Raw genomic sequence first — 22,930 nt, forward strand, 5'->3', positions numbered from 1 at the left:
CTGAACAGTTGAACTGCCCACTGTTTTTCAGAAACAGGTTCCACATATTCTGGGATGCATTTTGAGACAGGGGTGTAAACTTTTGAATAAGATGAAGATGTGTACATTTTTCTTATTTTGCTGTTTAGTACTGCCCTTCAAAAGCTACAGAAGATACTTGTTTCCCAGAAGACAATAAGTTACATTTTAAATTCAAAAAGTTTTCACCCCCCGGCTCTTAATGCATTGTGTTTCTTTCTGAAGAATCAGTGAGCGTTTGAACCTTCTGTAATAGTTGCATATGAGTCCCTCAGTTGTCCTCAGTGTAAAAAGATGCATCTCAAAATCATACAGTCATTGTTGGAAAGGGTTCAAATACACACAAATGCTGAAAAAACAAAGAATTTGTGGGACCTGAAGGATTTTTCTGAAGAGCAACGGGCAGTTTAACTATTCAGGACAAACAAGGGACTCATGAACCAATATAACTAAACAAAAAACAAAACAAAAAAGAAACCCCATTCAGGTGACAACACAATATTAAGAATCAAGTGTATGTAAACTTTTGAACAGGGTCATTTTTATAAATTCAACTATTATTTTTCTCTTAAGGACTATTATATAGACGTCTTTTATGTGAAATATCGGTACCACTTGATTTTAAGGTGTCTTTGTTACACATGTTACATGTACTTACTATTATAATAACAATTAATTATGCATAACTGCATGCAAGTAACCTAAGCCAAACCCTAATCCTAACCTTAACCATATAGTAAATACATGTAGTTAATTAATATTACTCAGTAATTGTAAATGTGTAGTTACACTGTAACAATGACATCTTAAAATAAAGTGTAACCGATCTTATTCAGGTCAGTACTAAATAAAAAATAACATACATTTTGTATGATCCCTCTTTTTTTGGTAAAATAATTAACATTTTGCAGATTCTGCAAGGTGTATGTAAACTTTTGACCTCAAATGTATCTCTTTAATCCTTATATTAATAGTATTTCATAAAATCAGTACTTCCAGTCTTCAAATTTGGAATAATCTGCATGTCAATGCCATGGTGGTGATAATTGTTCAATGATTCTTTCTGTAAGTTATTTTCTGTTTTTATGCCAGTCAATGAATTATTCACTAAACCACTTTGTTTAAAAAGTTCTTAAAGGAATGTGTTGCTCATGTTGTGTAGAGGTTAAAGATCTGTTTTTTGTTCTGTATTGTTTTACAGCTTTTATTCTGTTTACGTTTGTTTAAATTGTGTAAAAACTAGATCACACAATTGTGCTGTTATGAATTTCAGAACTACTCATTACTTGCGGCCTACAACAGCATTGCTTGTGTGATTTCAGATCTTTCTATAAGCCTTTTTTTTTATTAAAATCTCTTTATAGAAATACTACTATTGTATAGAATCCCATTAACCTACTTTCATTTTGCAACAGGGTTGAGAAATAATCAATAATGAATTGGAGTAAACACTGTACTCTGTATTCTATTCACTATTAAGATTTAACTTTTTTTTTTTTTTTTTTTTTTACAGTTTACCCACTGTGTTTAGTTTGCATATAGGTGTATAGGCCACCTGCGCGCGTTTAGTATTTATTTTCCGCGTAAAATCTCCTGTGACATTATGACCTCACAGCCAACATCCTAATCGCTGGATAAGCGCGATTGTGAAACCCGACCCATGCGCGTTTAACGTAGATGACACACGGACGCAGTAATACCCTGGACTTAGCCTCCAAATAACCATTATATAACAGGAGTCACATCGCACCGGAGACTAGAGGAACCAGCAGTTGTGTGGAAACTTTGCGCTCTCGTCTTTCGTAAACTACGCGCGTCCTTGTAGCTCTCGCAATGAGTTCGCGAATTGGTATTTCTTGTTTACAAGAAGCCAAACGAGTAGCTATTTTTGGAGGCACACATGGAAATGAGATGTCTGGCATTACGCTCGTAAATATGTGGACACAGAATTCAGCCGAGATAGAGAGAAACGGACTGGTGGTCAAGCCGTTCATAAGCAACCCTAGAGCGGTGGAGAAATGCACCAGGTACATCGACACGGATCTGAACAGAGCCTTTACACCCGAGAACCTCAGGTAAATAAACACCTTGCACAACACGTTGTTTTCTGGGACAATTCCCCGTTTGTTTACGCGTGGAACTTAGATGTGCTCGCTTTCGTAAAACAGCACAGTCAGAAAACGGACTTAACGCTATCGCACAACTTTTACGCTATGCTCTTGTGTGTTGGAGGTTTATTATTACGTTCCGTGTGTGTTTATTGTTGTCATGCATACGTCAAATCGACGTCCTTGGCCGCGATGTTGCACCTCTATGTTCCTCGTATCGCGCCGTGTTTGAACGCTGCGTTGTGTTATTGCGTTGGGCTCAGTGTAGATGATTTTGAACGCGGGGACGCTTCCTGTGTAAACGGCTCCTTTACGTGACACAACATCACTCAATCGAGCGATAAAGTATCAGTGGAGCGAGCGGTCAGCTGATCCGAGCCGCTCATGTCATCGCTGTTGAGAAACGTGAGTGGAGCGTGATTTGGGTCACGAAAAGAGCCTGCAATATTGCGTCCTTGACAGCACGTAACAATTGTTGATTTTGGAGGATAACGGTTTTGACATTTTAAGAACCTTTAATCATAAATATAAGTGTTTGTTGAATTTCGGTTTTACGAATGTGACATTTTAGCATTGCACACCAACTACAATGAAATGACATTATAGGATGGCTGTTTTTTTAAACTCCAGATGGTGTTTATTACTATACTAGGTGTATATATAAACTAATTTCAAATCTTGAGACTGCATATTTCTATGAAAAGGATTAATTGAACACATTAACCTTTTGTGACAACATGCCCCATCACAATCAAACAGTAAAACAACATATGAAGACAGGGACTTTAGTTTGGAGGGCATAATTCACAGAAAGTACACTACCAATCAAAAGTTTTTGAACAGGAAGATTTTTAAGTTTTTTTTTTTTTTTGAAAAAAGTCTCTTCTGCTTACCAAGTGTGCATGTATTTGATTTCAAGAAGCAAAGCAAAACTGTAAAATTAAAAAATATTTTTACTGTATAAAATTTCTGTTCTATTTGAATATATTTTAAAATGTAATTTATTCCTGTGATTTTAAAGCTGAATTTTTAGCATCATTAATCCTGTCACATGATCCTTCGGAAATCATTCTAATATTCTGGTTTGCTGCTCAAAGAACATTTTATTATTATTGCTATGTAGCTGAGTCAAAATTTTTCAGGTTTCTTTGATGAATAGAAAGTTCAGAAGAACAGCATTTATCTGAAATGGAAATCTTTTGTAACATTATAAATATCTTCATCATCACTTCTGATCAATTTAAAGTATCCTTGCTAAATAAAAGTATGAATATATATATATATATATATATATACACACACACACACACACATATATATATATATATATATATACACACACACACACACACACACACTGACTTGAAGCTTTTGAAGCTTTCATTTTTATGCATATAGAAAAGACATCTTTAAAAAACTTACTGTTCAAAAACTTTTGACTGGTAGTGTATTCTAAGTTAAAACATATATTAATTAGAAATTTGAAGGCAATGTTCAACCCAGTCCAAGAGAAAATGCATATACTTCACTTTTACGTAGAATCATGAAGTAGAAAACATTTCAGAGAAATTACCAGTACATGTGCTCTCATGAGCAGATTTTACTTTGCACACAGATATCACAATAGACAGAATTTGCTCTGCTTCAGTGTCACATTAAATATGGGGGCATTGATGCTTTAAATAAAACAGAGCAAAACAATGTACCCAGACGGTTTCCATTTATTTCAATTCATTTATTTATTTTCATGTATTAATTGACCATGTAAATTCAGAATGAGGGTTGCAAATTGAGACAGACTTGTCTTGGTGGTGGTATTATAAATGCAACTGAACTTGCTCATTGATGTACAGTCAGACATATAATAATGTACTGTGAGGGGATGCAAAACATTCACATCACAACAGATGCTTGCAATTTTTCGGACCAGCTGGAAAGCTTAATGAGCTTAATTCTCAGTGCATTATTTTTCAGTTGTCCCTTGCTTTGTGTGCTTGTTATATGCGTCTCTAAAACAATTTTATACCTAATGTTGATAAAAGTGCATAATGTTGTCAGTGTTGTGAAATAGGAATACTGCTGGAACATTTCTTCCAACTCATCAGTTAGAGCAGTAAATAAATAATTAAAAACCTTCAAGTTACTTAGAAAAAAGTAAATAAGTTATTATTTATGTAATAGCTGATCTTATTGTCATTCATTACTCTGTTAAAAGAGTTAACAATAAACCTGCACCTAAATGCTATTCAAGAGATTTTTAATTCCAGCACCAAATCTGTTTGCATTATTAAAAAAGGGTGTTATGTCTTGTTTATAATTACTGTGTTGTTAATATTGATAAGGATGTTTCTATCCCCACAGTACTCCAGAGGTTGAAGGGCTGCCATATGAAGTCCAGAGGGCCAAGGAAATAAATCGGATGTTCGGACCCAAAGGGAGCTCGAACGCATACGATGTCATCTTTGACCTTCACAACACCACCTCAAACATGGGCTCCACCCTCATTCTGGAAAGCTCAACAGACCTCTTCAACCTTCAGATGGTGCATTATATTAAAGTAAGAAACTAGATCCAATTATATTGTACAATGTTAATAAAATAATTCTTTATTTGCCCTCTGCACCTACACCATTGTTTAAAATTTCAGACCTTTTTGTTTTTTGTTTTTTTTAAAGAAATCAATCAAGGACATATTAAACTGGTCAAACATAAAGACTTAAGAAGTAAATACATGCTGTTCTTTTAAACATTCTATTCATTGAAATATTAAAAAAAAAGATATCTGAAGCATCATGTGTCACTGAAAACTGGAGTAATGATGCAGCTTTGCATCACAGGAATAAATTACATTTTAAAATATATTAAAATGGAGAACAGTTATTTTAAACTGTAATAATATGTCAAAATATTACTGTTTTCACTGTTTAACTGCAGCCTTAGTGAGCATAAATAAAATCTTACCAACCAAAACACTTGAACAGTAGTGCACAAATAATTTGTTGCATCATAGACTGAAAATTAAAATCTTGACCAAAACACCAAGATTTTGCTTTATGTGTTAAAATTTGCAAACCTAAAGTCATCTTTACACAGACACCTGTGCTCTTTCCACTTACAGAAAGCTATGGCTCCCCACACCTGTTCAGTACTGTTAAACGAACACCCACAGCTGAAGTATTCAACCACCCGCTCTGTGGCTAAACACCCTATTGGTGAGTACAAAGTCCTGGGATACTCAACAGGTCAAACCTGATGCTAAATCAAGTTTAATATTACCCCTGAAAGTCAGCCAGCTGCTAAGAAGTGGAATAACCAGGGATAATATGAAAAGTCCAGTTATAATGAGAGCATCCAGAGCCTCTGCAGATAGTTTGGTAGTCATCTAGAGGTCATTTGATGACTTCTTTTTCCATGAATTAATATTATAGTGGAAACCCAACCGAGTACCAGTTGCACCTCATTTAACATAGTTTTTCACTGCTGTCTGTGATCAGAATAGACCTGTGACCCTTTGTTGGGTCACCACCCACCAGTCAAGTGCTAGTGACTTATATAGACGTGTTTTTGTTGCAGGTCTCGAGGTGGGTCCTCAGCCACAAGGTGTTTTGAGAAGCAATGTATTTGAGTCCATGAGGACGATACTGAAGCATGCGCTGGACTTCCTCGAGCTCTTCAATAGTGGTGAGGTCACTGGAGGTTAAGCAGAGATCAGCATGCTTACTGCACTGAATCTGGAATGTGTTGCTATAAAGGGATTTTGAAAGCAACCGGGGTGGCTAAAATAGGATTAGTTTCTATATTTCCTATACAATAGGATTATTTTCTAATATAAATCAATAGTGATCATGTGTGATGGTATGGACAGTGACAGTCTTTGAATCATAATGTTGTGTTGTTCAGATGTGTCACGCAATTTGATGAGAAATAACACGTGATCGTTTATAGAGGTTTCACGTTTACGTAACTTTCTTTCCCCTGTGGCCATCTGTTTCTCTGCCAGGATAGTGTGTGACATTTCAAGACAAACGGTTACGCTATATATAAACACACTTACACACACACTACTGCCAATAAGTTTGGGGTCTGTAGGAAAATGGGTCTCATTTGCTAAGCATGTGTACACACAAAGTTCTGCGTCAAACCTGCGTACAGACGTTTTCGCAAACAAATCATAATGGTCAGGTTAAAGTTTTTGAAGAATTTTTGGGTAAATACGTCACAGTTTACTTTATTTTAGTGTCTGTGTATATATAATGTATGTTTCATCTTAGGATAATAGTTATATACTATATAATAATTAAATGTAATTATGATATGATGAATGATACCCAGTATTTTTGAAAGAAGTCTCTTATGCTCACTGAGGCTGCATTTATTTGATCAACAATACATGTACCTCACAGTTCTCAGAATTTTGAAAACTGAGAATTCCAACTTTTTTTCTTGCAATTCTGAGTTCACATCTCACAAATCTTTTTTTTTTTTTTTTTGCATAATATATACTACCGTTCAAAATTTAGGGTCAGTAATTTTTTTCCTTCTTTCTTTGTTTTAAAGAAGTAATACGTCTATTCAGCAAGTATGTGTTAAATTGATAAAAAGTGATAGTAAAGACTTATATTGTTAGAAAAGATTTTTATTTTGAATAAATTGTGTTCTTTTTAACTTTTTATTTATGAAAGAATCCAAAAAAGTACCAGTTTCCAAAAAATATTAAGCAGCACAACTGTTTCCAACACTGATAATAAATCAACATCAGTAGAATGATTTCTGAAGGATCATGTGACACTGAAGACTGAAGTAACTGCTGATAAAAATTAAACTTTTCATCACATAAATAAATTACACTTTTGAGCATATTAAAATAGAAAACTGTTGTTTTAAATTGCAATAATATTTCATAATATTATAGTTTTTTCTGTATTTTTAATTAAAAAACCATAAGAGACTTCTTTAACATTAAAAATCTTACCAATCTCAAACATTTGAACAGCAGTGTATATCTTACAGTTCTGAGTTTATATCACTATTCAGGCTTCTTTTCTTAGAATTACATGGCAAAAAAAAGAATTGGGAGATAAACAGTCACAAGTACCTTTTCTTAATTCTTTAGAGAAAACAGACTTCCACAAATAACAGCAATATTTTGAATATTACAATTTAAATATATTAAAATGTAATTTTTAAAAGAGGTTTCTTGTGCTCTTACCCTGCATTTATTTTCTTAAATATACAGTAAAACAGTAATATTGTGAATATTACAATTTTAAAAATATCTATTTTATATTCCATAAATGTTAAAAATGTAAATTAATACTGTGATGGTAAAGCTGAAATTTCAGCAGCTATTATTTCAGTCTTCAGCATTAGATTATTTCCTATATTTTCTATACAACTGGATATTTTTCTAATATACTGTAAACCAATAGCAAATGCATGAAAGCCCATTTCCGCCACTGAACAAATAATAAAAAATATGGTAATTGTGACTTTTTTTCTCACAATTCTGACTGAATTCAGAATTGTGTGATACAAGCTTACAATTCTGCGTTTTTTCACAAAATATTAACAATTAAAAACTTGCAATTCCAAAGTATAAAGTCAGAATTGTGAGATATAAACACATTTGTGAGAAATTAGGTCACAATTCTGAAAAATAAAGTTCTGAGAACTACAAATTGTGAGTTTATATCTCATAAATTTTGACTATAACATGCAATCACAATTTTAAGAACATATCAGTCTTTTTCCCTCAGAATTGGACTTTATAATTCGCAGTTGTGAGTTTATATCTCAATTCTGAAAAAAAGTCAGAATTGCACATTTTCATCTCGTAAGTTTATTTCTCTCAATTGTGGGTTTGTCACGCAAGTCTGAGAAAAAAGTCTGAATTGTGAGTTTATATCTTGCAGTTCTGACTTTATAACTTGCAAATGCAAGTTTATATCATGCAATTCTGAGAAAAAAAAACAGAATTGTGAGTTTATATCTTGCAGTTCTGACTATACAACTATTGCAATTCATCTCGCAAGTTTATTTTTCTCAATTGTGAGTTTGTCACGCAAGTCTGAGAACAAGTCTGAATTGTGAGTTTATATCTTGCAGTTTTGAATTTAGAACTTGCAAATGCAAGTTTATATCACGCAATTCTGAGAAAAAAGTCAGAATTGTGAGTTTATATCTTGCACTTATGATTTTAGAACTTGCAATTGCGAATTCTGAAAAAAAAAGTCAGAGAAATAAACTTTTGTGAGAAATATAAACATTTGTGAGAAAAAGTCAGAATTGCGAGTTTTCATCTTGCAAGTTTATTACTCTGAATTGTGAGTTTGTCATGCAATTCTGAGAAAAAAGTCAAAATTGTGAGTTTACATCTTGCAATTCTGACTTTATAACTTGCAATTGTGAGTTTATATCATGCAATTCTGAGAAAAAAGTCAGAACTGTGAACTATTTACAACAATTTACAACAAATAACAATTCTGACTATGTACAAGTTATTTCTCACATTTACAAGTTTATATCATGCAGTTCTGGGAAAAAAAGTCAGAGTTTGTGTCACGCAATTCTAAGAAAAAAGTTCGAATTGTGAGATAAAAAGATGCAATAACCTTTTTTTCGGGCTTCTATATATATGTGCTGTGACAGTGTGGAACAATGATGTTCTTCAGATGTCACACAATTTGCATTTTAAATGATTTTCAGTAACACATTTGAATAGTGTGTTTCTCACATTGTTTATAGATGCTTCATGTTTACATAATTTTCTTTCCCCCATGGCCATCCGTTTTTCTGCGAAGATAGTGTGTGGCATTTCAAGACAAACGGTTTTGCTCTCAGGTCATTGAGTCAGCATGTACTGATTTAAATATGAACTGTCCAACCTCGGCATTTCAGCCGGTTTGAAGTATAGACTTCTTCCTCAAGCATTTATCTTCCTCTTTTCACCCCCCCAACTGTGGAAACATTTAAACAAGGTGGTCACGTGTACTTTCAGCCTGACATGAATACACATTTCTCCATGCCTTGCATTAAGCAGGAACATGTTGTGCTGGGCAAGCGTGGCTGGTTTCTCTTCTGGTTTTGGTGTTTTGTGACTTGAATACTTGTTTGCTAGTTGGTTAGTTTCCATGTCATTAGCAGCTTGCTGGGTTTTGTAGTGTCATGCTGTGTAGAGGGGCCACATTGTTGTGGATGAATGTCTCATTGTGAGCGCTCAAACGTGCTTTCCGTTTGCCAGTGTGGAACCATGTTTGGACCACATCAACATAACAAGCAAAACAAGAGATCTGACGTAATGCAAACTATTAATTAGAGGACTCAGGGATTTGACTGACGCAAGGGCCATCTGTTATGAACACAAGCTAACAGCAAAATGATCCAACTGTTTTAAAAAGACAGTTAATATTAGTCATATCATAGTTTAAGGGATTTGGAACATAAACCTTGAGTGGGATTTTCATGCATATATTCATCATTTCATAACTTATGCACATGGCTGGTCTCATATGTTCAACTGCATTTATTTGATCGAAAATACAGTATGTTTTTGTCATTTAAAAGATTTCTATTTAAATATTACAGCCTGATTTATTTTTGTCATACAAAGCTGAATTTTCAGCAGTCATTACTCCAGTCTTCAGTGTTACATGACCCTTCAGAAATAATTCTACGTTGTACTGCTTAATATTTGTGTGGAAATACATTTGTGATACATTTTTCCTTGAAAAAGAAAAAAAAATTTTTTTAATATTATAATGTGTTAAGTGAAACATGAGGAGCACTTCATGTGTCTTTCTTTGAAACCACAAAACCAGTCTTAAGTAGCTCTGGTATATTTGTAGCAATAGCCAAAAATACAATGTATGGGTCAAAATTTTTATTTTATGCCAAAAATAATTAGGATATTAGGTAAAGATCATGTTACATTACGATATTTTTGTAAATTTCCTACCATAAATATATCAAAACGTAATTTTTGATTAGTAATACACTGCCCTCCAAAAGTTTGGAAATGCCCTAGAAAAGTGGGGTTTTGGACAATATTGGCATGAATCCTTTTTAATTTGTGATAATTTTGCACTGATAAGGGACAACACAAACTACAAAAACATGTTTTATAACTGTTTATTACATAAACAGTTTATACATAGAAAAAACATATATTTCCAATTCATCAAAATATCCACCATTAGCAGCTATTACAGCTCTGCATAATCTGGGCATGAATTCATTGTATTCTAAACTTAATTGGCAATCAATTGTTGAAGCTATTAAAAGGGAAGTCCATTTCCAGAACAACAATTTACAAATAATTTACTCACCCCCTTGTCATCCAAGATGTTCATGACTTTCTGTCTTCAGTCTTAAAGAAATTATGGTTTTTAAGGAAAGCATTTCAGGAATTTTCTCTATATAATGGACTTCAATGGTGCCCCCGATTTTGAACTTCCAAAATACAGTTTAAATGCAGCTCTAAACGATCCCAGCTGAGGAAGAAGGGTCATAGCTAGCCAAGAAGGGTCATTCTAGCGGTATTTTTTTATTTTTTTTTTATTAAAATTTGTATACTTTTTAAGCACAAAAGCTTGTGCAGCACTAGCTCTGGGATGCGCGTCCATGATGCTACGTACTACAGATTGATGTCGAAAGGTCACGCGCGACTCACCACCTGATCACCATTCTTGAAAGCGTTGAGATTCCTGCTCCGTTGGCAATGGTTGGCATTTTCCTGTCTCAAAAAGGTAGTGTCCAACATCGTTGTACCTTTTTGTTTGTAAACAGCGTTTGACTTACTTGCACTTCGTTAATCTTTGCACGTTCGTTTTGTAAACACTGGGTCTGTAGTTCTGCCTATGTCACGCGTGACCTTTCGGCGTGACTCTGTAGTACGTAGCGCTGTGGACGCGCATCCCAGAGCTAGTGATACACAAGCTTTTGTGCTTAAAAAGTATACAAATTTTAATTTTTTGAAAAAAATTATTGATCGTTTCACCAGATAAGACCCTTCTTCCTCGGCTGGGATCGTTTAGTGCCCTTTGAAGCTGCATTCAAACTGCATTTTGGAAGTTCAAAATCTAGGGCACCATTGAAGTCCATTATATGGAGAAAAATCCTGAAATGCTTTCCTTAAAAAACACAATTTCTTCAGAAAGACATGAACATCTTGGATGAAAGGGGGTGAGTAAATTATTTGTAATTGTTGTTCTGGAAGTGGACTTCTCTTTTAAGGTGTGCTGACCTAAAGATCTTTTAAAAACCTGGGCCAAGTTTAAACCAGTAACCAGGCATCACAGCTGGCAAAGGGGCATGTCTGACTTTGACATGTATATATTGCCATTATGTAATCAAAATGAAAATTTTCATTGCTGGTCTTCAATGATAATGTCAAGTTACTTTAATGTATTTGCACCAAAAAATGATAAGGATTTATGCTGATATCATCCAAAACCACACTTTGCCAGGGGTATTTCCATACTTTTGTAGGGCATTGTATGCGTTGCTAAAAACTTCATTTGAACAACTTTAAAAGTGATTTTCTCAGTTTTCAGATTTTTCTGCACCCTCAGATTCCAGATTTTCAAATAGTTGCATCTCAGCCAAATATCGTCCTGTCTTAACAAACCATACATCAATTTAAAGCTTATTTATTCAGCTTTGTATAAAGCTTTTGTATAAGTCTCAACTGAACTGAAAAAATTGAACCTTATGACTGGTTTTGTGGGTCCAGGGTCACATATTATTGTCGTTTTAGACTTGCCAATTAGCTTAAACTACAAAATACATAGTATTTTTTCTAGATAGTGATAACATGAGGGAAGCTCATATGGCAACACTGTATCATAATGTGAGGAGTGCCGAACTCTTTGTAGCAACTTGGAAAGTGATATTTTTAGTGACCACCCATGTCAGTACATGTCTGATATACTCATAAACCTGACAGCCTCACAATGCTGAATGTTTATACTGTGAATGCTAGAACATGTTATTAACATATTTCATTAACACAGTAACACAGGATGGAAAAATACTCTGAATTTCTAGGCAAATGGACAGAGTGAAGCTGACTAGGTCTGCTTATATACAAAAATATTTTGCTTTTATAACATTTTTAGGCCAGCTTGATCCCACTCCCCACTGAAGGAACCAAAGCTGAAAAAATACAACATGACCTAAGCATAATAAACTTGTTTCTAGATTGAACTGCATTGTAATGCATCTCTTCACAAGCCACTGATTAATACTTCAAAAGGAGCAGTTCGCCCAAAAGTGAGAATTTGCTGAAAATTCACCCTCAGGCCATTTAAGATGTAGCTGAGTGTTTTGTTCGTCGGAAGAGATGTGGAGAAACTAGTGGATCCTCTGCAGTGAATGGGTGCTGTCAGAATGAGAGTCCAAACAGCTGATAAAAACACCATAAGTAATCCACACGACTCTAATCCATCTGTTCACATCTTGTGAAGTGAAAATTTGTGTTTGTAATAAAAAATCAAGATTTTTTTATTTTTTTTTAACTTAAAACTGTCACTTCTGGTCAATATATGAGTCCTCTCATATTAGGAGAAAAATATGCAGAGATAAAGTACCGTTTACAAGCAAAAGACGTCCAGAGTAGTTCTAAACAAACGTGTTAGAGGATTATTATGTGACAGGACAACAGGGGATGGACTTATTATGTATTAATGACTCACATTTTGTCCCAATGTGACGAGAATACCTCAATAATCTATTTGTTTATTACAAACATGCAATTATTCACTTCACAGGATGTTAAAGGAGAAGTTCAGTAGCAGATTAAAAAATTCCTGAAAATTTCCTCACCCCTATGTTATCCAAAATGTTCATGTCTTTCTTTCTTCCTTCAGTTAAAAAGAAATTAAGGTTTTTAAAGAAGTTATTCCAGGATTTTTCCTCTGTGTAGTGAACTTTGGTGGTGGCCAGCAGGTTAAAGGTCAAATTGCAGTTTCAGTGCAGCTTCAAAAGGCTCTACACGATCCCAGCCAAGCAGGATGTTTCCTAGTGAAACGATTAGTCATTTTGTTAAAAAAAATGAAATTGATTTTACATTTTAACCACAAATGCTCATCTTGAACTAGCGCTGCGATGTGTATGCGCATCTTCACGCATTACGTAATCATGTTGGTAGAGTCACGTGCGGTTAGTTCTTCATCTGAGTACTTCGGTTCAAAAAGGTCCATCTCATTTTCTCCTCCAACTTCAAAATCGACCAACGTCGTTGCTTTACCCTTTTTTGTAAAGGGCGTTTGACTTTCTTTGCACGTTTACTTTGTAAACACTGGGTCGGTACTTCTGACTACATCATGTGTGACACTTCTAATGTGACTACACTGTAAAATATGACAGTGAATTTAACGGTAAAAGACTGTAAAAATGCTAAAGTAAAAACCTGTTAAATCGTTAACGGTAAGTTCCCCTACTATATGCGGTGAAAAACTGTATTGGATATTTTACGATAGTATACTGTTTTTGGAAGTGAAAAAGAACATAAAATTTACAGTGAATAACCGTAAACTGACATTCCCTGAATTCCCTGCGTTATATTTCAAATGTGATGGTTTTTTTGTTGAAATACCTGTTTCTTCTTTGTTTTTTCTTAGCAGTTTTGTACATTAGGGTTGAATGTTGTTAAATTAATGTTTATTACATTATTTCAGTTTCATGTATATTACCATGATGGTGTTTAGTGTTTTGTGAATGACACCTTCTACACTGTAAAAAACAATTTGTTGAGTCAACTTAAAATAATTTGTAACCTGGCTGCCTTAAAATTTTAAGTTCAGTCAACTCAAAAAAAGTTTATTCAACTTGAAATGTTAAATTATACTAAGTGACAACTTAGATACTTGAGTTGAATCAACTTAAAATTTTAAGGCAGCTGAGTTACTTACCCATCTGCTAAGTTTAGCAAACACAAATATCTAAGTTGTTACTTAGTACAACTTAACATTTCAAGTTGAATAAACTTATTTAGTTGACTGAACTTAAAATTTTAAGGCAGCAGGATAAATTATTTTAAGCTGACTCAACAAATTGTGTTTTTTATTTTTTACAGTGTACATATTTTAGTGTTTAAAAGCTGCTTGTGATGACTTTGGTTCGTCATGTGACTTTCTCATCACCACCTGCTTTTGATGGTTATCAGTGTAGTATAAAGGTACAAAACAGATTTCAGTACTTTAGTAGGTTAGTATATTAACATTGTATCAGTTAATGAAATTACGGTATTTACCTGTAAATTTAAGTTAAAACTGTGAAGCCTAAAACATTGCTACCATATTTTTACAGTAAATTCTGGCAACCACAACAGCCAGTTTTTTATCTTAAATTTTACAGATTTTTTTTACAGTGTACGTAATATGTAAGGTTGGGTTGGTGCAAGATGAGCATTTGTGGTTAAAATGTGATTAAATTTTGGATTGTTTTAAGAAAATGACAGGTCGTTTTGCTAGTTAAGACACTTGTTTATCGGCTGGGATCGTGTAGAGCCCTTTGAAGCTGCATTGAAACTGCAATTTTGACCTTCAACCCGTTGATCCCCATTGAAGTCAACTATTATGGAGAAAAATCCCAGAATGTTTTCCTCACAAACCTTGATTTCTTTGCAACTGAAGAAAGAAAGACATGAATATCTCTTTAATTAATGGACCGGAGTGGTGAGGATTACTTGTGGATTATTGTGACGTTTTTATCAGCTACTTGGACTCTCATTCTGACGGCACCCATTCACTGCAGAGGATCTGTTAGTGAACAAGTGATGTGATGCTAAATTTCTCCAAATCTGTTCCAGTGAAGAAACAACCTCATCTACAGCACATCTTGAATAACCTGAGAGTGTGTAAATTTAAGGAGTTTTTCATTTCTGGCTGAACTATTCCTTTAAGTGGCCACAGGCAAGGTCAAATTTTCCTCTCTTTTTCCTTTTTTTCACCCAGCTTTCTATATTTACTCTGTCATAGGTGTAGAGTTTCCTCCATGTACAGTGGATGTATTCAGAGTCCAGGAGAGAATGGACTATCCCAGAGACACCAACGGCAACATCACAGCTATGGTGCATCCTCATCTCCAGGTATTCTAAATGGACCATCCAGTGAATGCATAGAGAAGTGTGTTTCTTTTGAAAGGAAAGCATATACCCTTGAGCGATGTATAAAAGCGTTGCTCTTTATGACAGGGATGCAGGGAGGGGAAACACATGTAAGAAAATGTGTCCTGTGACTCAGATGTTTGCTGTGCTTGTTTTCGCTCCCATGCTTCACTTGTTTTCCACACTAATGGTTCTGTTCCGTTCCCTCTCTTTCTCTTTCTGTGTAGGACTGTGACTGGGAGCCTTTGAACCGGGGGGACCCTATGTTCCTAACGTTCGATGGAAGAACAATCCTTTATGAAGGTGCCAACACAGTGTACCCCACGTTTATTAATGAGGCTGCATATTATGAAAAACAGCAGGCGTTCATGACCACCTGTAGAGAAATACTAGCTGCCAATGCTATCAGAAAAGCATTCAAGTAATGTTTTCTCTTAAAAGTCACTATGATCACACTCAGATAGTTGACATGGTTCTCATGTACTGTACTTTATCTAAATGTCAACTTTAATATTTTTCTAATTCTTGGAAACTACAGAACTATTTAATTGAAAAGTAAAAAAGCCAAAAGTGTGCAAAAAGTGACTAAATTTTACACTATATAACATATAAAACACAACTATTCAGATGTTTATGGTCAGTAAGATTGTTTTTAAAGAAATTAATACAAAGGTATAATTTAACAAAAATATATTTCAAATAAATGCTATTATTTTGAACGTACTGTTTTTACAAAAATATTTCGAAAAGGATCGTGTGACACTGAAAGCTGGAGTAAAATTTACATTTCACATCACAGGAATAAATTATTATGTATAAATCACTACATTTTAAATTATTTAAAAATAAATGATTTTAAAGTATATTACGATAGAGACAGGTATTTTAAATTTACAATATTTATTTAGTAATGTATTTTTTGACTATATTTTTGCCCCCAAAGGATTGTGTGTGTGCGCACACAAATACACTGCTGTTAAAAAGTCTGGGATCAGTAAGAATTTTAATGTTTTTAAAGAAATCTTTTCTGCTCATCAAGGCTGCGTTTATTTGATTAAAAATACAGAAAAAACTGTAATGTTGTGAAATATTATTGCAATTTAAAACAGTGATTTTCTATATGAATATGGTTTAAAATGTAATTTATTTCTGTGATGCAAAGCTGAATTTTCAGCATCATTACTCCAGTCTTCAGTGTCACATGATCCTTCAGAAATCATTCTAATATGCTGATTTATTATCAATGTTAAAAACAGTTGTGCTGCTTAATATTTTTTTGGAACCTGTGATACTTTTTTCAGAATTCTTTGATGAATAAGAAGTTCAAAATATAAATGTACATATATATTTTTTTAGAAATAAATTTTGATTCAATTTAACACATTCTTGCTAAATAAAACTATTCTTTATTTATTTATTTTTTTTCAAAAAAAGAAAGCAAGAAAAAAATTACTGGCCCCAAACTTTAAATGTTGCGTATATTGTTAGAAAAATTTCTATTTTAAATAAATGCTGTTCTTTTTAAAGTTTTATTCATCAAAGAATCCAGAAAAAAAGTATCACGGGTTCCAAAAATAAAAACTTAAGCAGCACAACTGTTTCCAACATTGATAATAAATCAGCATATTAGAATGATTTCTGAAGGATCATGTGACACTGAAGACTGGAGTAATGATGCTGAAAATTCAGCTTTGCATCACAGAAATAAATTACATTTTAAACTAAAATAGAAAACTGTTCTTTTAAATTGCAATAATATTTCATACTATTACGTTTTTCTGTTTTTAATCAAATAAATGGAACTTTGATGAGCGTAAGCGATTTCTTTAAAATCTTACTGATCCCAAACTATTAGTTGTGTATATATGCCCACCTAAAAATTAAAAAATGGTAGTTTTTTATTTCTAATCTAAGATTAAGAAGTTTTTAAATTTTCTAACAGTTTGAATGAATTCAAATAAGTTGTGTTTTGTACTGAAAATGTTTCATGAAATCCATGATATGTAATGAAGAATTTCTACTCCTAGATTTTTCGAATATTATATAGGTCTACCTCTAGTGTATATCTGCACAGTTCAGATCCTGATGACGTGTATGCAAAATGCACAAGCTCAGGAACAGTCTTCACTGCCCTCTAGCCTCTGATTCAACACTCCGTTGACTCAAATACTGACCTGAAACAGCCTTAAAACAACCACACAACAACCTCTCAGCACTGTGCTTGTACGTCATGCATCATGGGAAATGACTCATCTGTCAAAACTCTGTTTTTTTTGTGTTGTTTGTGATGCAAAAGTGTTGTAGTCCAAGTCTCGGAGTTCCCAAGTATTGCCTTAATTGAACAAATAGGAATTTTTGTCTGACAGAAAGAGTTAAGACCTCTTCACATACAGGAATATACAATAGAATTTGATGTACTGTATGGTGGACTCTATAGATTGATGGATAAGTTCAGCAGGTACTGAAAAGCTTTGTCAGAAGTGTGATTTTAGAGAAATACGTGTGCTTTTTCCACTGTGGTTTTGTTTTGTGATGTATGTGGCTTGTGTAAATTGTCGAAAGGCCCGTTATTGTGCGTTATGTTTTGAAATAGTGTGATGTTTTAAAATATCATATCTACCTATGCAAGAAATAATATATTCACTTTATGTGAACATGTTCTTAATTTATTCCAAATTGAAAAATCTTGATTATTTTTACTAATTATTCCATACAGTTGATTACATACTGCATTGTATGATGTCGTTAAGGTCCAAGTGGTATTGAGTATTGCTTGATAAAGTTCAGTGTTGTCAAAATGTGGAATATAATGTATTTTAATGTAATAGGCTTTGTCACAATGTATTTGTAATACATGAAGTCTTGTCAGTCTTAATGAAATGAATTAATATGGAGTAATAATTTCATAATGTACATGTATTATGTAAACCATTTACATAAAGCCACAAGAGATTTCTATTTTGTCTCACACTTTTCAAAACGAACAATAAAAATGTTTGTCTTTATCAAATCTACTCCGTACATTTTAATTCAATAGATCCTCTATTATAAATATAGTTCATCTAAAAATGAAAATCATTTATTTACTTACCCCCATTTAAAAAAACAAAACAAACAAAAAAAACGTTATTCCATGGACATTCTATATTTTATATTCTATTTTGTATTCCACTAAAAACCAATTGTATACTGGTTTGGAATGACATGAAGTTCATGATGAAAACGGAATTTACATTTTTAGAATTTGCTTAAAATTTACATACCCTTAGGCCATTCAAGATGTATATTTAGTTTGTAGTTTGTTACTTCATCAAAACAGATTTGGAGAAATTTAACATTGCATCACTTGTTCACAAGTAGATCCTGTGCAGTGAATGGGTGCCGTCAGAATGAGAGTCCAAACAGCTGATAAAAGCATCATAACAATCCACAAATATTTGACTCCAGTCCATCAGTTAACATGTTGTGAACTGTTGTAGAACTGTTTTTGTACACTGTGCTTGATCTGTGCATATTTCTCTCTTGATTCAGACAAGAAAACTTTTTCATTGGAGAAAGCAGTTTTATGCATAGAGGATGGTTAATTGTTAAATGATGTACTGGGGTTGTGTGGACTACAAATTTTGTTATGATCAACAGTTTGGATTCTCATTCTGACGGCACCCACTGCAGAGGATCCAGTGGTGAGCAAGTGATGTAATGCTAATTTTCTGTAAATCTGTTCTGATCCCCTTCTTGAATGGCCTGAGAGAGAGTAAATTTTCAGCAAATGTTCAATTTGGAGCAAACTGTTCCTTTAAAATTCATCTTGTTCCATGTTTTGTTGTACAGTTGAAGTCAAAAGTTTTCATACACCTTGCAGAATCTGCAAAACGTTAAAGGAGAAGTCCACTTCCAGAACAACAGTTTACAAATAATTTACTCACCCCTTGTCATCCAAGATGTTCATGTCTTTCTTTTTCAGTCGTAAAGAAATTATGGTTTTTGGGGAAAACATTTCAGGATTTTTCTCCATATAATGGACATCATCGGTGCCCCGATTTTGAGCTTCCAAAAAGCAGGGGGTTTTTTTAGTTATATTTTTGGGCTTTTTTTGCACAGGACAGTAGAGAGATGACAGGAAAGTACTGGGTGGAGCAAAGGACCTCGAGACGGGATTCAAACTTGGGTCGCCACGAGCACAGTTGTGCTATATGTTGGCGCACTAACCACAAGACTGTTGGCACAGACAAAATGCAGTTTAAATGCAGCTTCAAATGGCTCTAAACGAGCCCAGCCGAGGAAGGTCTTATCTAGCGAAATGATCTGTAATTGTTTACGAACAATAAAAATTTATATACTTTTTAAGCACAAAAGCTTGTGTAGCACAGGCTCTGGGATGCGCGTCCACAATGCTATGAATTAGTAATGTAACTAGTAATTCTTTCATTTTGAACAAATCTTTAATGTGACTCGGGAAGAATGAGTCGTCTCGGGGAGTGATTCGTTCAGTTGCGCATGCGCAACATCCTATTAGGTTCTGTACTGGAATCAGTTCACCTGTTTTGAGTCTTCAGGTTTTCTGAGTCGTTTGTTCATCTTATGGGGCTGTCACGTGATGAACAAACAACTCAAACCCGAAAACTTGTCAGATAAGAGGTGAGGTGAGCTAATCATAGTCTAAAGATCCAGGTAAACAATGAATTAATCTTTTCTGTTTCTTATAGCATTATAGTTTTGTCTTGTTTGTAGTGTGATCAACGTTTGTGTAAGCAGTAGATGTGTTAGGAAAGTAACACGTAACATTTTAATTATATTTTGCTAAAATAAACTAAATGACTCAAAAAAAAAGATTTGTTCATTTTGCTGAAGGAGACTCAAAGGTCCGAGTTGGTAAAATGATCCGAACTTCCCATCACTACTACGAATCACGTCTAACTTCATTGTCTGTGTACTGAGTATGGCGAAAAACTCTCATCTTATTTTCTCCTACAAGTTGAGAGGAGGACATTGTTGTACCTTTTTGTTTGTAAACAGAGTTTACAAACTTACTTGTACTTGTGCGTTTGTACTTACTTGTACTTACTAGTCTTTGTGCGTTTGCTTTGTAAACACTGGGTCTGTAGTTCCGTGTGACCTTTTGACGCGATTCAATAATACGTAGCGAGGTGAATGCACATCCCAGAGCCTGTGCTACACAAGCTTTTGAGCTTAAAGTATAAAAAATGGTATTTTCTGAAAAAAAATGACAGATTGTTTCGCTAGATAAAACCCTTCTTCATTTAGAGCCTTTTGAAGCTGCATTTAAACAACATTTTGGAAGTTCAAAATCGGTGCACCAATGAAGTCCATTATATGGAGAAAACTCCTGAAATGCTTTCCTCAAAAACTATAATTTTTTCACAATTGAAGACAGAAAGACATGAACATCTTGGATGACAAGGGGGTGAGTAAATTATTTGTGAATTGTTGTTCTGGAAGTGGACTTCTCCTTTAATTATTTTACCAAAATAAGAGGGATCATACAAAATGCATGTTATTTCTTATTTAGTACTGACCTGAATAAGATATTTCACATAAAAGACATTTACATGTAGTCCCCAAAGAAAATAATAGTTGAATTTATAAAAATGACCCCGTTCAAAAGTTTTCAGCCCCTGGCTCTTAATGCATTGTGTTTACTTCTGTAATTCTTCTTTGAACCTTCTGTAATAGTTGCATATGAGTCCCTCAGTTGTCCTCAGTGTGAAAAGATGGATCTCAAAATCATACAGTCATTTTTGGAAAGGGTTAAAATAAACAAAAATGCTGAATTTGTGGGATCTGAAAAATTTTTCTGAAGAACAACAGGCAGTTTAACTGTTCAGGACAAACAAGGGACTCATTAACAACTATCACTAAACAAAAAACACAGCTGTGGATCATTCAGGTAACAACACAGTTTTAAGAATCAAGATTTTTTGGTAAAATAATTAACATTGTGCAGATTCTGCAAAAACTTCGAACTTTCTGTGAAAACCTTTGACTTCATCTGTATGTATTGACCACTAGAGAGCAGCACTTCTTCATTAAACCTGAGAAAACAACTTCCTCTTCTGCCCTTGATTCCAGGATACTAAAAAGCATTGTTGTTCTAGCAGTTGCAGGATTGCTGAATTCCCAAATTTGCAGTTTGTTAGCCACATTTGCTTTAATAATAAGAAGAAAAACATTAAAATATATGTTTTCAGTAGTAAACAAATGCCACATAGTGACATTTTCTCTCACACTAATTGTAAATGATTTGTGGGATGGGCAAATATGTATCCTAACATGAAACTAACATACTAAATCTTTGCTGAATCACCATCATCTTGTTTAAATACCAAGCGATTCACTGTCATTTGTGTGTCTCACAGATGGGCAATACGGTGCATCATGCGTGTCACTGCGTCCCTCCTTTTTCACAAATTCATTTTGTCAGTTTGCTAGAAAGTGTGGAGTGATTTTAATGTGTGAATCACCATGGTAACTGAAGCAAGTTATGTATCAGTAACTGCTTGTTCAGTAAAAGTTGAATAGGCTTTTAGTAAAAATGACCTTGCAGTTCTGGGAAAGAGTCCAAAATGGAACAAAGCCCTTCTAAAGGTTTCTCTCTTGGCCAAATGAAAGATATTGCGCTGACCCTCCATACGGGCTACTAAAACAAGCTTGAATTTACAGGAAGACTTTCTCTCTTTGGCTGCTATTCAAGCAGGAGTTAAATGCATTGATGCGTCTCAAATAAAGGATGACCTAATCGGGTCTTCGGTTTCTGACACTGTTCATTGTGATGCCAGTTTTATAATGGCTCTAAGCCCAGAGGCTTTGGCATAACTACAATAATTGGTGAATAATTGTTAGCTATGCTAAGAATTATTCTAGCTCATGTTAGATGTTTACACCCCTCTGATGGTTCATGCAGACTGAGTGTTTTGCATCAGATGTGATGAGACGAGCCCTAGGCCTTTCAGAGGTATGACTGCATTAGCTCCAGTGAATGCACTCGTCTCCTGTTTCTAATGTAACAGACCATTCTTACTCCCCCAGCTGCCTCATAATTACCATCTTACTCATAGTTTTGTCCTCCCACACTAAAAACAAGCAATTCTCCCATTTCCTACTAAATATTTATTTTATTTTATTTTATTTTATTTTATTTATTTTTTGATTTTGCATTTGGAAGTACATTTATCTGAAAACCTGACCTGCAATGTATATCAACAGGCAAATAAAAAAAAATGTCTATATGTTTATTTTATTTCAGTTTTAGTTTAAGCTATTTAAAAAAAACTAAATAAAAATTGGAAATGTTGCTTTAAAATTTTGCTGAATTAAAACAAGTTTGTCATTTTTACCATTTTTTAAAAAAAATGTCTATATATGTTTATTATTATTTTTAAGTTTTAAACATTTACTTATTTATTTGACATTTTATTTTATTTTACATTTGGAAGTACATTTATTTATTTTACTGTTAGCTGAATTCAAGCAAGTTTTTTTATGTAATTCATTAACACTCAGTTAACATTTATTTTATTTCAGGAACAAAATTATTTATTTATGTATTTATTTATTTTATTGTGTTGTTATTTTTTATTTTAGACAAGTTTTGTCATTTTTATTAGTTGCTGTTTTTTAAAATATGTCTATATATGTTTATTATTTTTTGAAGTATATATTTTTTTCTTATTTAACATTT

At 33.8% G+C, this 22,930-nt stretch overlaps 1 protein-coding gene across 1 annotated transcript; it reads left to right on the forward strand.

Annotated features, from left to right (window-relative positions):
- Positions 1-1,704: 1,704 nt before the first annotated feature.
- Positions 1,705-16,405, forward strand: aspa (aspartoacylase). Its single transcript, XM_051110286.1, has 6 exons — positions 1,705-2,093; positions 4,488-4,683; positions 5,245-5,338; positions 5,700-5,807; positions 15,104-15,213; positions 15,459-16,405. The coding sequence occupies exons 1-6, from the start codon at positions 1,852-1,854 to the stop codon at positions 15,654-15,656; spliced, it is 948 nt and encodes a 315-aa protein (XP_050966243.1). The 5' UTR covers positions 1,705-1,851; the 3' UTR covers positions 15,657-16,405.
- Positions 16,406-22,930: the final 6,525 nt, after the last annotated feature.

This window comes from Labeo rohita, chromosome 5, assembly GCF_022985175.1.
Source record: "Labeo rohita strain BAU-BD-2019 chromosome 5, IGBB_LRoh.1.0, whole genome shotgun sequence".
NCBI lineage: Eukaryota > Metazoa > Chordata > Actinopteri > Cypriniformes > Cyprinidae > Labeo > Labeo rohita.

Coding starts and splice junctions, on each gene's coding strand:
- aspa (XM_051110286.1), top strand. CDS start 1,852: ATGAGTTCGCGAATTGGTATTTCTTGTTTACAAGAAGCCAAACGAGTA. Junction 4,684..5,244: donor AGATGGTGCATTATATTAAA/GTAAGAAACTAG, acceptor TTCCACTTACAG/AAAGCTATGGCTCCCCACAC. Junction 5,808..15,103: donor CCTCGAGCTCTTCAATAGTG/GTGAGGTCACTG, acceptor ACTCTGTCATAG/GTGTAGAGTTTCCTCCATGT.